Source organism: Phocoena sinus, chromosome 4 (genome assembly GCF_008692025.1).
Source record: "Phocoena sinus isolate mPhoSin1 chromosome 4, mPhoSin1.pri, whole genome shotgun sequence".
Classification (NCBI taxonomy): Eukaryota; Metazoa; Chordata; class Mammalia; order Artiodactyla; family Phocoenidae; genus Phocoena; species Phocoena sinus.
The window spans coordinates 132,770,367-132,787,854 of record NC_045766.1 but is presented as its reverse complement, the minus strand read 5'-3'; the positions used below and the strand labels follow the sequence as shown (position 1 = coordinate 132,787,854).

Sequence of the window (17,488 nt, the reverse complement as noted above, 5' to 3'; positions counted from 1 at the left end):
CTTTAATGTGTGCTATTCTTCCTACACTGCATTAAGGTGGAAAAGGATTGTTCACCATCAAAGTTTGAGCTGTTAATACTGTGTTGGAGTCTAAATTAGACTTGTATATTTGATGGAAATAGACATCTTTATGTAGTTAGTCTCAAACACTTCATTTGTAATATTTTTTATTTTTAGCCTTTCAATCATAAGGCAAAGGTTAGTGGTTTTAATGTTAAGTGAAAAGCTTGTTTTGGAATTCAGTCAAGGTCTTCTTTTTTTGCCATTGACTTTGTGGTAAATGTTGCCCTAAATAATTGTAAAAAATTTTTTTCGCTGGGGGGAAAAACTGGACCCCAACATCACCCGTTGTACTATAAATTATCTGATTGCCTGGGTATTACTTATTTAGAAAGAAGGTTGGGTGTTTTTCTTAACCATCCCATTAAATTTTTCAAAAGGGTGAAAGAAATCAAGGTTAGTATTTGCATCCTAAAAGCTTATGGTCTTACCTGTTTAAGGACTTAAATGCAACCTATTGTTTCTATACAAGCCTCGCCTGTTGCCTTTCTTTACCATTTTTTAAAGTCCCCTGCTGGGCAGAGGTAAACTGAACTTTTTGCCACTTAAAAGTACTTTCTCTCTTTTCCTTAAAATTGTTGGGTTAACTAGGAAAAATAGTCGTAGGTTATCCAAGAGCTATTACATGAAGACATCCAAAGTCAAATCAGACCTATACCTGAAATAGTACAGAAAAGCAGTTACATAAAGCTGCTTACCTAGTGCCAAGGAAAAGACCGTTAACATAATCCTAGTACTTTCGGCCTTGAAGCTTTTTTCTTCTTAAATCACATTTTTAAACTGTCATTGTTTCAGTGTGCCTAAGATAACTTTTTTCTTTACCCCCATCCCCAGGCGCGAAGCTGCTTTATTACTTTGGTTTTGAGTTTTCTGCAGCAAGACCTTTGTTTTGATGGGGGGAAAGGTATTTATCTAGGGCAGTGTTCTTGAGTCCCTGCCTTTGGAAAGTAAGAGAAAATCTGGTTTCATATATGCAGATTTGAGTTATAAAATTTAGTTGGCCCACTGAGAAGTTTAAAAGTCCCAGCTGAAGCTGCTTTTGGAAACAAAAATACACCTGATTGATTAGTGTTCAGATTTCAAGGACTCGCAGCCCTGTATTTCCAATTGAAAGTATTAAGGTCACCCTATTTGCACATGGCAAAACCCCGAAAGTACCAAGTGGTAGTAATTACACTTGAGGCTTTAAAGGACACAAGCAAGTCCTGTATTTGAGTCTTATCCCATTTATGTAACAAAACTGTACATCATGAAATCTGTTTGTTAGTGTTTGTTTTTAAATTCCCTACCTGATGGTAGTTGTAACCATTATTGTGAGCATACTGTTATCACCAATTTAAAACTTTGAAAACAAACACACACTACAAATTCTTACTCTAAATTAGCTTTTCCTCTCCTAAGTGACCTTCGCTTGATAAAGTCCATCATATAATTTATGACCAACCAAAACTGTTGCTTATCTGGCTTCCCTATCAGAAGTAATATTATTATAACCCACCGTCAAACCTGAGTTAGATTAACACTTAAAAGCCTTCTCTTACAGGTACCTATTTCCATTAAGAGAAACAGACTTGAATTCACTAACTGGGTGTGTCAGTTCTTGTATTTAAACAAACAGAACCCACAATCAAACATTTCTTTGCTTCCACCTTACAGTGGCATAATGTATTTCTTTAAGGAGCTTATCTGAAAGCAGATTGTGCCAACCTCTACTTTTATTATAAACTAAACGTTCACAGTTCTACAAAAATGCAGTATGTGCTATTTGACAGGTAGGTAAGTCTTCTCAGCTACCTGAAGCTCTAACTAACTTGCCATTCACAATTTCACTGAAAGTTATCAAAGGGCTCTCTTAAACTGCAACATCTACTTTTTAAAATAAAGGTACCACTTTAATTTCCCTAAAGCTAACAAAGGATAGCCTATTTGTCTGAGATTAAAGTTCAGCTTAGTCTTAGCTAAATGTACCAGTTGCTAACATTTTAAACATTCTGATCTCATTTAAAACAAACACTTTCAAAAAAGAGCTCTATGAAAGTTAATACCCGTCAACATATTACTCAATCTGTTCCATTCAAGCTCTGTGTATCAGTATCAGAGCTAATTTAGAATTTCAATTTAGATACTTTAATAGGCTCAAAATACAGTAGTGCCACAGAGAATGTTTATTGCAGGCTTGAGAACTGAAGAAATTCAGACAAATAATATCCATATGTGACTAAGTTTGGCAAAATACAGAGACCGCTGAAACAAGACACTGAGTATGAGTCTTACAAAATTATACAAATCTTCAAGTGATCATAAATCAGTTCTTATTACAGGTACTTAAAGCAATTAAAAGTCACACAAAATACACTTTTAAGGTTACAGTGTTTAATGTTTCTCTAGTTAAATTTCTACAACTAGCAAGATAACGTGAGTTACTAGGACTCAAGACCACCTCCTAGGGAATGTTTATTGGGCGATCCCAATTACACCACAGGCCAAACGACTTCCAGCGTTTCCTGTCTTTGTACTTTCTTCATTTCCACCTCTGCCCAAGTCATCTGGTTTTTCATGGACCTTTAAAAAATTTTAAGAACACATTAACTTAGGGCTATCAAGCAATTATCATATCTTCTCAACAATACCCAAAGACTTAAGAACCATTTAATATTAGAAAATGACATGTTAAAATAATTTTACTAGGAGGAAAGTATACTAATATTTAATCTAATAGTAAAAAGTAGAAAACTACTCCTCAAAGCTTTTTCTTGACAATGCAAAGAAATAGTTACCCTCAAACACTAGGTAAGCAGCGCTATCTCTAAATGAAATACAAAAAAACCTATACAATAGGTTACACGGCTGCCACATGCTGAATCCAACACGAGAAATTCTAGTAATCTCAGTTACAGTAGTCATTCTTTTATTGTATAAATTGCTTTGAGGGGGAAAAGTAAACAAAAAAGAACATCAAAATCATGCCTAATTACGGACCCATAAACGAGGTAATCCTAAAAATATCTCGACGTATTCGAGCAGTAGTATTTTAAATTTTGCTCATCAAACACTGATATGTGATTTTTCTGCTTCACAACTACAGGTGAAGAAAATTCTAAGAATAAAAGGGTCAACTGAAAGGAGGTGTCTACTGAATGTTAACTGTCCTCTGGGGCAGGCAAAAGGGAGCCTATCCTAGGTGGTGTTCTGTATGAACCAGATGCAGCTCTACGTAACTTGGGGCAACTGCTTCCCACATATTAAACAAGTGATGATAACCTGCAGACATGAATGAGTATTAATTAGTATTGAGGTCCATCCGATTTCAGACTTAAGATGCTCTGGTTAACTACAAGGGGGAAACCCAGCAGTGGCAAGAAAGTCTGGCCAACTAGATGAAGACCACTCCTGTTTCTGTAACACAGATCTAATTAATACGATCTAATGTAATCTACTTTATTACCGCATCTTAGCAAAACAGTGTTCTTAACTGACCTAGATCATTAATTCTTCTTCACTGTCATCATCTAATAACTGCTTTTCCTAATCTGAACTAAAAGTACAATTTATATGGATCCTTAGAAACCAGGACTAATAATCATGAAATCATGAAAACATAGGTGACCATGTGTTAGAAGTAATTTTATGCATATTCTTCTTATGTGAACACTTACCACCATTGTGCGGCCAATGATGGAATGGTCTCCACAGAGTGAGATTATAGAATCTTCAATACACACTTCGGCCACACCATTTTGGTCAGCCTTCACATTGCCCAGGTCTCCAACATGCCTAACATTGAAAAAGCGTTAGAGGGATTAGGACTGGTTTCTATTTAACTTTACTTCATGAGCTAAATTAAAAATGGACTGAGTCAGATATGTAAAGGTGGGCTAAGAGGTGGATATAGTCTATATCAAATAGAACCCACTTTTCCAGACTGACAAAACGCTGAAAAACATGTAAGTTTAAAAACAAGTAACTAGATGTTCTAGACACACAGCTCTTCAAACACAGGCTTCAAGTCTATAAAGCAATGCTCTGGGAAGAGTGGTAGGATGGGGTGCACCTCTAATTTCACAGGTAAAGGACCAAAGGGTAAACTCTAAGTTACTGAGTTACGCCTGTTATTTCCTGGCATGGCAGAGCTATGCCCCTAGGCCTCTGATATAAAAATAAATTAATCCTTGTCCTTAAATTTAATATTTTCCTGAAAGGCTCTCAGAAAACAAACACAAATGGGAGTCTCACTGAATTTTCAACATCAAATTTTTATCTACAAACCTTCCAGTGTTTCACAATGGTTTATTTTGCTAGTGGTTGACAGTACTGTTATTCATGACATTTCCTGTATTAGATCCCTTTGACACTTGTATGAGCTCTATATTCAATAAATGCTACAAAACCAAATCGTTTTAAGTGTCCCTATTTAATTCCTTAGCCCAAGGAGTAAGCCATTCCAGCACTTGGGGGCAAGGGGTTACATGGGGGCAACAAACTCAAGAGCAGAGGTGCAATTATCTTAGCATGCAATCTGCAGGTCATATACCCATACTGCCCCCTCAAAGCCGTCGCTATTATTTCAAAAAGAGTTAAGATCACTCACCTCTCTTCATCCTCTGGCCCACCGTGTTTTTTGGATAGAGGGTTAAAGTGAGGACCTGCACTGGTACAGCCTGTTTACGAAAAAAAAAAAAAAGTGCTAAATTATGAATCAAAATTCCAAAGTAAGTTCTCAAAAGAAACTGGTCATTGCTAAAAACCTCAAATGGAGAAAGTACTGACCCACACTGTGACTTCTAGGCTAATAAAAACAGAAAGCAACACATTAAACAAAACGGGCAGGGAGTAAAGACATTCTAACTACTGTGTAACACTGGTGAAGTTAAATTAATACCCTTCTCTGGGCTCTGGTTTCTTCACTGCCCTGTAAAATGAGAAGGCCAAGACTTGATCTTCAGTGGTTCTTCTGTTAAAATCCCACGATTATGATCCTACTTCATTAGACAACAGCACACCTCAACTAGCAACATACTACCAGGCAGCTCTCCTGTTTATGGCCTTTACTTTGTGCGTGCAGAATATAAAACGGCACCTTAATCCAAGGGCTGCTGCCCGGCACAACTCTGGGGCATTCAGACTGTATTCTGTAAAAATGGCACTCCAGTGCACCAGGGAACAGCATTCACATAGAACACAACCACAACAATGCAGGAGGCTCTTTCATGACATGGTTCTTCATTCAACAGCTGACAGAAAGTTTCCCCTGTTTACAGCTTTTATCCATTCTCTACCCAGGGAGAAGACATGCAGGTTACAGAAAGTAGCACAGTAAGTCAAAGCCACAGAGCAATCACCTCCCAAAGCAGAAGCAGTAAAACCAAAAAAAAAAAAAAGACTTGAGGAATTGTTTTTTAATTAATAATTTATTTTGGCTGCACCGGGTCTTCCTTGCGGCATGCAGACTCTTAGTTGCAGCATGCATGCGGGATCTAGTTCCCCAACCAGGGATCCAACCCGGGCCCCCTGCATTGGGAGCGTGGAGTCTTACCCACTGGACCACCAGGGAAGTCCCAGGACTTTTTATAATTGTTGAAATGGATCAAATCTGATCATTAAATCACTATTTACAGAAACCAAATTATGGAACATTAAAAACAAGTTCTAAGAGGGGATATATGTATACATATAGCTGATTCACTTCACTGTACAGCAGAAACCAACAAAACACTGTAAAGCAATTATACTCCAATACACACACACACACACACACACACACACGTTCCAGCACAATGAATTAAGTTCTCACCATAAAAAATCTAAACACTAAGTTTACTCAAATATGGCAATTTAACCCATAAGCTTTTGTTGACTTGCTTCTAAACCCAACTTGAGAAAATGGAAGCACAATCCAAAGTGTGAAGAGTTTACACCCCCTCATCAGTTTGTACCTTGCGCCCCCCCCCCCCCCCCCGCAAGGCCCTTAGGCTAGAGGCGCAGAGCTACCTCGCAGGGTTATGCAGATAAATGCACCCCGCTTGCCACACCTGCCCTCAAGCCCCAGCTCACCAACACCTGGGAGTAAAGGGGAAGGTCAGAAAGAAGCTGCGTTTTTACTTAAAACACACCTGAGACTCTTACATAATCAACCCATAATCATGACACAAAACATCAACTCCTTCTCCTTCCATTCCACACGGAAGAGTCAAAAGCCATTTTTATCCCTGAGATCGACTTTAGTAGTCATATTAACTTTTAAAAAAACTGTCACAAGTTTTTAATGTTTGGGGGTAACTCTACTCAGTGTATCTTACTAGGTGAAATAACTGTCAGTCACTAAACCAGCACAGCACCCACCTTGTGTATTATCTCCAAATTGATGGACATGGAATCCATGATCGCCTTCAGTCAATCCTGTAATGGATCCCGATACCACGACCGTCCCATCTTCCTTTATTCAAAGAAAAGTGCAAGAAGTTTGAGACAGCAAATGCTTCTGAACAAAGAAAACAGTTGAATTATCTTTACCACTCACAGGAAAGTGAAAAGAACATGGACTCAGGAGTCGAAAACTGTGTCCAAATCCCAGGTCCGCCACTTTCTAGCAGTGAACCTCCAGCAAGCTGCTAAGCGACTCTATTCATACGTAATATGAGTAAGTTCTTGTTTATTATGTAAATACTTCGAATACGTCATACTTGCGCGTAGTGAGTGTATGTGTACAAATCAAACTTTTGAACCCAAATGTTAGCACATCATACACTTTTTAGCACCCTACTTTCTTCATGCACTCTTCTATGTTAGCAATCATACAAATCTGCCTTAAAAAGAAAAACAATATCCAACTTGCTACCCTAGAATCCCTGTTCTCCACTCTCCACCAGAGGGGTGTTTACCCGTTTCCAGCGTGGATATCTTTGATTTACAGCCAGAAAATATCCTACCTCACTGCCCCTGGGGGACTGATCCTAGTCCAAACAGAAGTACTGCTTTCTCAAGTCTTTTTAGGCATTGAAACCTAGATAACCTTTCCACTACGGAGACCAAAAAGAAAGGACAATGAAACACTAAAACAGGTGAAAAAAAACACACTGCAATTCAGGCAATGTGGATGGATAATGGTACCGCATGCTACATATAGAAATCAAAGAAGTTACTTCTACAGCTACAAAAAGATCTTAGGAAGTACAATGAAATAGACACAGCATCCACACCATATATTAACACACGACAGAGTCTTTGTTTTTTAAAAAGCCAGGGCCAACAGTTACAAGAGGTGTTAGCCTTGAAGATCGTACTTTCCACTGGCTAGATACCACTGCTCAACGGAAGTGGCCTGGCAACTGCTGCCTCTTGTGTTTCTTTTTGAGAACAGATACACTATGATTCTTCTACGTACAACCTTTAATTCTGGAGAACCCCAAATGTGAAAGTTATTCCCCCAAACACGCCATGTTATCAAGAGCACAGACAGACAAACATGGCAGGTTCTTCCAAGCCTCCACTTAATTGGTAATGCATAGAGCACAAGAAGTTCAACAGTGAGCTGCCTGGGTACAACCCTGCAGGGACCAGGCTATTGTCTCAAATGAGTACAACAGGTCAGGGAAGCAGGAGGAATGTAAGCCGGTCCAGCACAGCGCTGCCCTGGGCTAATGAAGGCTCAGTATGGGCAGATCTCCAGATTTTTCAAGAGAAGCTAAGAATTTGGACTTAATAGGTGAAAATTTACGATTTTTGAAAACTGGAAACTAATCCAAACTTTTAAACACTCAATAGGCCAAGAAATACAGTTTATCGTCAATTTAATACATCTGCATATCCAAGGGTCTTTATCAGGTACAAAGAGCACCACCAAAATGACGCTGGAACTTAAAAGAGGGGCCATAGAAGCTGCTCAGGGAAGGTGGAAAAACCAGTTTAACTTCTGAATGCAACACCACGAGCCGTTTTCTCAGTGGCCACAGGGAAAGAATCCCTCAGAGGCTTCTTAGGTTCTCTAGTGGAGAGAGGATGGACAAAACAAAGTCTTGCAAATGAAAACAGCAAAATTCAGTCAAATGTCAAAGACCCTTTTCTAGAAAATTTGGAAACCACCTAAAGGAAAAAATTAAGCTCAAATATAAGCTCTCTCTCGTTTAAATCTCACAGATGGGGGACACTTACCTAGATTACTTTGCATGTCCTCTCACATTTCCATAAACCACTTTAACGACTAAATCTCATTCATATTCCCTCATGATTAACAAGCCAACATAAACAATTTTCCACCCACTGGTAACCTCACTAAGATTTGGGGGGACAGGCTTATTACAAGCACCTTCCTCACAACACCTGTGTTTTGCAGTATCATCAATGAGTATGTCTGTACACTTTATTTTACAAGATTTGTTCAGGGGTTTATCCACCTCCATCTCAGTTAACAGGCCCACGGGTAGAGAAATTTCAAAGTCACTTTACAGGGAATTTGTTTAAACGAATGCTCCAAGCACAGAAATGACAATTCCATGCAATGGAAATACTCTAGGTGTCCTAACGTTGGACTTCCAAACCTCATCCACTACCCTCTACCAACAGGAATTCTCAATCCTCCGTGCACTGTTAAGAACCACTTTGGAAGCTTTAAAAAGAGCAACACTCAGACTGCATCCCATCAGGTTTTCATGTAATTGATCCGGAGTTGAGCCCTGGTATCTGTATTTTAAAAGCTCCCCAAATGAGTCTGCTGTGCACCCAGAGTTAAAAATCGCTCCTCTGGAAAACCCCCAACCATGGAGGCTGTTAGATCTCTGGCTTTTGGAGCTCTGACCAGGGCCATCCTCTTTGCCCTTAGAGGATGACCCTGACCTAGAGCAGGGGTCGGCAAACTTTCCTGTAAAGGATCACTGTCACCTACTCTTGTTTTCACGACCCTTTAAACACAAACATATAAAAGCATAAATATATAAAAGCCACTCAGCTCGACAGCTGTACAAACACCGCCTCGGGACAGATTAGGCCCGCGGGCCGCAGTCTGCAGACCCCCTAAACTAGAGAGTTCAAGGTGGAAAGTCCCAAACGGATACGGATGCTACGAGACCCAGACGGCCCAGCCGCATCCGCCACCCCCGGGTCTCAAGAAACGGCCAGGCCTCGGACTGCGCAACTCAGCATCCGCGGTATCTCAGGACCCAGAATCTGAGCCCGCAAGAAGGGCCACAGCGTCCTCAAGCACCTCAGGTCTCCGCCCGGGCCTACGGACGCCGAGGAGGCGCCAGGGCAACCGGCTTTCCTCCCACGCTTTCTCTCCTTCCGAAACTCGCGGTGGTCGGCACCCACCGGGCCGGCCGGGCGTTCCCTCCCTACACTCCCGCCCAGGCCTCGCCACGCACAGCCGCTGCCGGGCTCGCCCGGTGACTCAGCACTCCGCGGCCGCGCGCGGCTGTCGGCTCTGAGGGCGCCGCACGTCCGAGGACCCGGGGGGCGCCGACCCGCCGACCCACGCGCCGGGGGCGTGGCGAGGTCGGCCCGAGGCCCCGCCAGCCGCTCGCGGGCACAGGTGTGCGGGCACGGCCTCGCCGCCGGTCTCCCCCCGCCGGTTCTTGCCTTTTGTTCGAAGTGGATGGTACCCTGCACCGGGCCGTCGCCCTTCAGCACGCACACGGCCTTCGTCGCCATGACTCACGGGGACGCGCTCCGGTCCACTGCGAAGACCACAGAAGAAGCGGGAAACACTGCCGAAGATGCCGACGCAAACCGAGGACGCAGCACCGCGCCGAGCCGCGGCACCTTTATATGTCGGGCTGCCGAACCCCGCCCACCCTGGCCCGGAACCAATCGCCGCCCGCGTTCTCAGCCCGCTCCCCACGGGACGCGAGTGGCCTGGAATCACCGGGGGCGGGGTCAAAGGGCCGCTTGGGGCGCCTTGCCTTTCGCGCTGCCGGCTCCCCCCGCCCGGCGCCCGTAAAATGCCCAGAAACCTGGAACGACGAAAAACAACAGCTCTTCTCCTCCAAAAGGTGTAGTCCGTGGATTGCAGTACACAAAATAAGGAAAATGAGGTATACGCGGCACGCCTTGAAGATCTGAAGTCCCTTTGTCTGGAAATGTAGTTAGTTATAACTGACTTTGTTCATAATATTGTCGCATTTGTTTTTTTAGAAGTTGGGACTGTCAAGCTGGGTGCTTTTGATAGCTTTTACTTTTTAATTGTCTTGTGTTTTGGGTTTCGGAGGGTATGTAAAGTCGACGCATCTCAGTCCCTGGTCTCACCTTTTCTTCCCCGCAATTTTCGTAGTCCTAAACGTATAGAGCTCCTTGGTTATCAGAACTGTGTATTCTTTTCGAATATTTCCTGTTTGGCAAGGCCGCAAACGTGAAAATACCAAAGAATGTCAACTGATTGATTTCTCCATACCTCTGCGTTTTGTCTGACTCTGCTGCCCCAAATGTCAAGGAAAAGGGTAGAAGGGGTGAATAATTTATGATACCTCCGTACCTCAGAGTATTTCTTATCCTTCAAGGACAAGACTTCAAAAACATGAAATGAGCAAACAGTACAAACTACTTCTGTGGGTTTTTATTTAAAAGTATAAACATATTTACTTGTGCGCTCAGAAATCTAGAAAGATGTACAAGAGACTATGGGTGGGTACCTTTGGGGAGTGCGAATTAAACTTTTACTAATGTTCTCTCAAAAAATTTTTTTACGATAGATGTGCATTTGTCTGCCACAGTTTGGCTTAGAATGAGAATTCCCCTCCCCCCCGCCAACACACACACATACTTTTGTTGGCAGAACAGTTTGATAAACCAGGGGGCTGGGGAGGGGGGCATCAAGAGAAGGATTTTCATCTTCCCTCCCTTCGGGGCTGCCTGAATAACAAAGATGAGTGAACTGTTTTCAGAGGTGAGGTTAATTTAACCTGGAAGCATGCCTTAGACTTACCCAGAAAACTCATTAAACTGCAGGTTGCTATGTTTCTGACTCAGCGAGTCTGGGGTGGGAACCTGGAATTTACATTCCTACCTTGTGCCCAGGTAGCGCTGATGCTGGCACTTTGAGAAACTCTGACTTGCAGGTGTTTTTCACGCCCAGTGAAGTATGCAAGTTGAGGGCAAGAGCTGGACCTACTTGACTCAAAAGAGGAGATAGAGAAAGCATCCCGAAAAGAAACTTGGAGTCAAGGGGACCCAATAAGGGACACACCTAAGGGAGAAGAGCTCTGGCTACTGGGGATTTCTGTTTTTGTTTTGTGGGATTGAAATCCTTCCCATCTCCCCATGAACTCCAATGCAATCTGCATTTCCCTCTAATGCTCTGTAGGGAGGATTTAGTTGTAAGGATGATGAAACACTGACACGTAGTTCAAGGCCAGAGTGAAACAAGGCAGAAGCTGATTCAGCCACATCTTGGCTGTCCATTACTTATTTATTGAATTACACCCTTGGACTCAAAGGCATCTTCTGTCAGAGATACACAATCCACATTTTTTTATCATCCTCTTGAAAGTATACATATTGGTAATTTTGCTTGTACTTACTAGCATTTCCCAGATAGCTGACTTGTGCTAGGCAATTGCATAAATGTGCAAATTCCAGCCACAGGGTCTTTGCCCAAGGCCAGAGTTTCTCTTTGGCTTCAAAATTCCAGGAAGTTGGAATCAGATTTCAGTTCGCTGGCCAACAAAGCAGCCCATGTACAGAGTGGCCCTGGGATCCTGAGTCCCTCCTCTTTTGAGATATGTAGACAAAGCCTGGGTCAGTGCCAGGGCTTGTGTCATGCAGGATTAGAGGACCCCTGGGGTTTATTCCTATGACCACCCTCACACCTGGGCAAGGGGGTCCCACACTTTAGAGGACTCTGTTCTGTTCCTCTCAGGCCATATTTCCCCTGGGGGGTGTTTTGCCAAGAAAATGCTTCCACCCAGAATTTTACCCCTCCTTCTAGAGCAAGGTTAAGGAATATAAATATGTGATGTTGAACAGTTATTTGTTTGCTTCTAAGGCAGCCTGTGCGGATGACTAAGTTAACCGTGTGTCATTCTGGCATTCCTGGGGATGAAAATCGGTGTTTGGGGACCTCTGTGGTTAAGAGGTAAGCAAGAAGGTAGACCAGGAATTCGGTCTGGCGTTTCCTTCCTTTTCTCTTCCTCTCCTTCCTTTCTTAGGACTCACTCTTCCCCTTTCTCCTTTATCTCATCTCTCTTTCCCCAAATCATTTTTTTCTTCTGTAATCCCAAGGTGATTCCCTCCTTTACACCTTCCTCATGCTCAGGAAATAAGTAGTTTTTTAATTTCCTTCACATCACACATCACAAAGGGATTGTCACCAAGACCTTTGTTGATGAAAAATATGTTTTTATATGAATTGTAGGAAAATGTCAGAACTAGGGAAAATACAAAAGAAGCAAAGTACAAAGAGAGAAGCTTTTTAAAATAGTTATTTATTTATTATTTGTGTTTTTGGCTGCGTTGGGTCTTCGTTGCTGCGCGCCGGGCTTTCTCTAGTTGCAGTGAGCGAGGGCTACTCTTCGTTGCGGTGCGCAGGCTTCTCATTGTGGTGGCTTCTCTTGTTGTGGAGCACAGACTGTAGGCGCATGGGCTTCAGTAGCAGCATGCGGGCTCAGTAGTTGTGGCGCACGGGCTCTAGAGCACAAGCTCAGTAGTTGTGGTGCACAGGCTTAGGTGCTCCGCAGCATGTGGGATCTTCCCAGACCAGGGATCGAACCCATGTCCCCTGCATTGGCAGGCGGATTCTTAACAACTGCGGCCACCAGGGAAGTCCCAAGAGAGGCTTTTTTAAATGCTAAGAAATAAATGCACTAATAACTAGGAAGCAGGGGCTTCCCTGGTGGTCCAGTGGTTAAGATTACACGCTTACAATGCAGGGGGTGCAGGTTCAATCCCTGGTAAGGGAACTAAGATTCCACATGCTGCATGGTGCAGCCAAAAAATAAAAACAAAATAACTAAGAAGCAAATTAAAAACAGTTAAAGGAAAAAAAAAAAAAAAAAAAAAAAAAACAGTTAAAGGCAGTATTAGCTAGTCCTACCTGCATATATTTAATGTTAGTAAATTCCAAAAACTGGAAGCTATTACCAGTAAACACTGTGAGAAGATTATATCCCAGAATCACGAAGTATCTGAGGCATTTTTTGTTTTGTTTTTTGTTTTTTGCGGTACGTGGGCCTCTCACTGCTGTGGCCTCTCCCGTTGCGGAGCACAGGCTCCGGACGCGCAGGCTCAGCGGCCATGGCTCACGGGCCCAGCCGCTCCGCGGCATGTGGGATCTTCCCGGACCGGGGCACGAACCCGTGTCCCCTGCATCGGCAGGTGGACTCTCAACCACTGCACCACCAGGGAAGCCCTCTGAGGCATTTTTGAAAGTTGGAGAGGGAAAGTTCTAAAAATTAATTTATATTGTTAGTAAACAGGAGTGAACAGCCTGGGATTAGAAATTTGCAAACTATAATTGAGAGTTAGCTGTATATTTAATAATCTTGGCTATAACCTGTCATACGGTCTCTGTTTAGCAGTTACAGCCTGGGCTCAGGCCCACTCTGGCCCACTGTATCATCTTGGGTAATTCTCTCTAGAACTCAGCTGTAATCAGAGGCACCTGGGTTGGGTACAGGGCTTGTCCACAGTGGCTGCACCTCAGAACCACCTGGGAGATTTTTGAAAACAGTGTGCTTGGGCCCAATTATATTCACATCTTCAAATTGCATATATTTAAACAGTAAATGCACATTACATTGCTGTAAGATACGTAAGATACCAACAATGGTTTTCACTGGAAATAGGCTGCTTACCTTGGCACTTTCCATCCCATGAAGAAAATAAACTTATATTTGATTAAACAAGCATAACCAGGTTTCTGTTACATGAGGTCGAAACAATTTCTAACTGACGAGATAAGAAGCCACAAAAGGAGTTTTAGCAGGAAGCAGCTTGATTGTGTTCATGGGTAAGGTCAGGGTGCATCTGGGTGCCTGAGGAACCTCGAAGTGCTGAGCTAGAAATGTCCTTTTGGACACAGATGTGAACCTCAGGGTCACCCCTAAGTGTAGGCTCTATATCAAACTCAACACACATGCTATTCAGATTTGTAAGGAAAATGTAGTTACTCGTTCGCTTTAGGGGATGTAGTTGTCTTCACGATTCTCTACCACTCTGGGTAGGAAACCGGTGAGACTTAAACATCAATGACATTTTCTCAGGTTCCTCTGGTTTAAACAGTCTCTTTAGAGCAGTGATCCTCAAACGTTAATATACCTTAGAATCAGCTGGAAGGCTTGTTAAAACTCAGATTGCTGGTCCCCAACCCCAGAAGTTTTTTCTTTAAAAAAAAAAAAACACTTTATTAATATATAGTTTATATGCTATAAAAAGTTCACCCATTGTAAGTATACACTTAAGCGATATTTTTAGTACATTTATGTAATTGGCAACCATTACCAAAATGCAGTTTTAGAACATTTCCATCAGCATAGGAGATTTCGTCATCTGGTTTTTGCTTAAGCCATTCTCCCACTCCGAGCCCTAGTCAACCACTGATCTGCGTTTTTCTCTGTAAATTTGCTTTATCTGGACATTTCTTATAAATGGAATCATACAGTATGTAGTGTATGATTTTGCACCTGGCTTCTTAGCGTAATGTTTTAGAGCTTAATCTATGTTGTAGCATATTTTGGTAGTTTGCTCCTTATGTCTAAAAGAGTACTCCATTGCCGAATATACCATAAATTGTGCCCCCTCCAAAATTCATATGTTGAAGTCCTAACCACCTCGAAATGTGACCTTGTTTGGAAATAGGATTTTGGAAATGAAATTAGTTAATATGAAATCATACTGGAGTAGGGTAGACCCCTTGTGCAATATGATTAGTATCTTTATAAAAAGGAAATTTGGACACAGATAGGCAGACAAGGAGAACACCATGTGAAGATGAAGGCAGAGATCAGGGTGATGCTTCTAGAAGCCAAGGAAAGCCAAACATTGCCAGCAAACCCCAAGAAGCTGGGGGAGAGGCATGGACAAATTCTCTCTCACAGCCTCAGAAGGAACCAACCTCGCTGACACCTTGATGTCAGACTTCTAGTCTCCAGAACTGAGACAATTCAATTTCTGTTATGTAAGCCACTTTGTTACAGAAGCCCTAGCAGACTAATGCAAGATAATTTCCAGGTTTTGACTATTATGAATAATGCTGCCAAGAACATTGGTATACACATCTGTGTGGACATACAGTTTCATTTCTCTTTAGTTTGCTTTTTAACTTTTGTTCAATTTTTTTAAAACCTGCCAAACAATATTTCAGTGGTTACATTATTTTATATTCCCATCAGCAAGACAAAGGTTCCACTTTCTCCACATCCTTGCCAACACTTGCTATTGTTTATCTTTTTTTATTATATCCATTCCAGTGAGTATGTAGTGGTATTTTATTGTACTTTTATTTTGCATTTCCCTAACAATTAATGATGTTGAGCATATTTTCATGTGCTTATTAGCTATTTATATATCTTCTTTGATGAAATGTCTATGCCAGTCTATTCCCATTTTTGGCCTTATCGCACTGGCTGGAACCTCCAGTGCAATGTTGACCAGAAGTGGTGAGAGTTGAGATATTTGGGTTGCTCTCAATAGTTAGGGGAAACATTCAGTCCCCTACCATTAAGTGTGATATTTGCTGTAGGTTTTTCATAGATGCCCTTTATCCAGGTTGAGGAAATTCCCATCTATTCCTAGTTTGTTTACATGAAGGATGTTAGCTTTTGTCAAATGATGTTTCTGCATCTATTAAGATGATCATGTGGTTTTTGTCCTTTGTTCTATTTATCTAGTGTACTACATTGATAGAGTTTCAGGTGTTTAACCAACCATGCATTCCTGTAATAAATCCCATTTGAACGGAGTATATAATCCTTTGTATGTGTTGTGAATTTGATTTGTTAATATCTGTAATGTTATTTTCTTGTGATGTCTTTATTTGATATCAGGATAATACTGGTGTCATTGAATGAGTTGAGAAGCCATCCATACTCAGGCTTTTCTTTGTGGGAAGATTGTTCATCACTAATTCAGTTTCTTATTAGAATTCATTTTAGATTTTCGATTTCTCCTTGATTCGGTTTTGGTAATGTATGTCTTCTAAAGAATTTGTCCACTTCATCTAAATTGTGTAATTTGTTGATATGGAGTTGGTCATAATATTTTCTTATAAATTTTAAATTTCTATAGGGTTGGTAGTAGTGTCCCTGCCGTCATTACTGATTTTGGCTATTTCTTTGTTGCTCTTATTTTCTTGCTCAATCTTAACTAAACAGTTGTCAGTTCTGTTAACGTTTTTCAAAGAACCAACTTTTGTTTCTGTTTTTGTATTTTGGCCACACCGTACGGCTTGTGGGATCTTAGTTCCCCAACCAGGGATCAAACTCTGGTGGAGTCCTAACCACTGGACCTCCAGGGAATTCCCCTCAAAGAACCAACTTTTGGTTTCATTGATTTTCTTTATTGTTCTTCTGTTTTCTGTTTCACTGATTTCCAACCTAATCTTTATTATGTCTTTCCTTCTGCTTGCCTTGGGTTTATTTTGCTTTTCTTTTGTCTAGTTTCTTAAGGTGGAAGCATTGTTTATTGATTTGAAATCTTTCTTCTTTTCTAGTGTGGGTATTCAAAACTATAAATTTCCCTCTAAGCATTGCATTAGCTACACCCATAACATGATACGTCACATTTCCATTTTAATATAATTTGAAATATTCTCTAATTGCTCTCATGATTTCTTTTTTCACTCATGCATTAAAGTATAGTGCTTAACTTCCAAATATTAGGATTCCCCAAATTTCCTTCCGTTGTGGTTTTTTGTTGTTGTTGTTTTGGGTTTTCTTGGCCATGCCACACGGCATGTGGGATCTTAGTTCCCTGACCAGGGATCTAACCCACACCCCCTGCAGTGCAAGCACTGGAAGGGCAGAGTCTTAACCACTGGACCGCCCGGGAAGTCCCATGTTGTTGATTTCTAATTTAATTCCACGGTGAGTTAAAAGAATAGACTCTGTATGATCTCACTCCTTTTAAATATAGTGAGATTTGTTTTATGGCCTAGCACTTGATCTATTCTGGAGAATGTTCCACCTGCTCTTGAAATGAATGTGATTATGCAGTTGTTTGGTGAAATATTCTACATATATTATTAGGTTGCATAGGTTGGTAGTGTTTTTTAAGTCCTCCGTACCTTTGCTGATTTTCTGTCTGCTTTTTCTATAACTAATTGGGAGTGGGATATTGAAATCTCCAACTACTATTATTGTGTTGTCTACATTTCGTTTTTTTAATGACTGAAGTAGAGTTGACTTACAATGTTGTGTTTCTGGTGTACAGCAAAGTGATCCAGATTCTTTTCCATTATAGTTTATTACAAGATATTAAATACAGTTCTCCGTGCTATACAGTAGGACCT

The 17,488-nt window shown here is 41.5% G+C and overlaps 1 protein-coding gene across 1 annotated transcript; it reads right to left on the bottom strand.

Annotated features, from left to right (window-relative positions):
• Positions 1 to 2,202: 2,202 nt before the first annotated feature.
• On the bottom strand, positions 2,203 to 9,806 carry SOD1 (superoxide dismutase 1). The gene is made up of 5 exons (XM_032631287.1): positions 9,628 to 9,806; positions 6,400 to 6,493; positions 4,649 to 4,718; positions 3,717 to 3,834; positions 2,203 to 2,622 (listed from the first exon to the last, which is right to left on the bottom strand). The coding sequence occupies exons 1-5, from the start codon at positions 9,697 to 9,699 to the stop codon at positions 2,515 to 2,517; spliced, it is 462 nt and encodes a 153-aa protein (XP_032487178.1). The 5' UTR covers positions 9,700 to 9,806; the 3' UTR covers positions 2,203 to 2,514.
• Between the last annotated feature and the right edge of the window lie 7,682 nt (positions 9,807 to 17,488).

Coding starts and splice junctions, on each gene's coding strand:
- SOD1 (XM_032631287.1), bottom strand. CDS start 9,699: ATGGCGACGAAGGCCGTGTGCGTGCTGAAGGGCGACGGCCCGGTGCAG. Junction 6,494..9,627: donor CCATCCACTTCGAACAAAAG/GCAAGAACCGGC, acceptor CTTTGAATAAAG/GAAGATGGGACGGTCGTGGT. Junction 3,835..4,648: donor GGGCCAGAGGATGAAGAGAG/GTGAGTGATCTT, acceptor TTTCAATGTTAG/GCATGTTGGAGACCTGGGCA.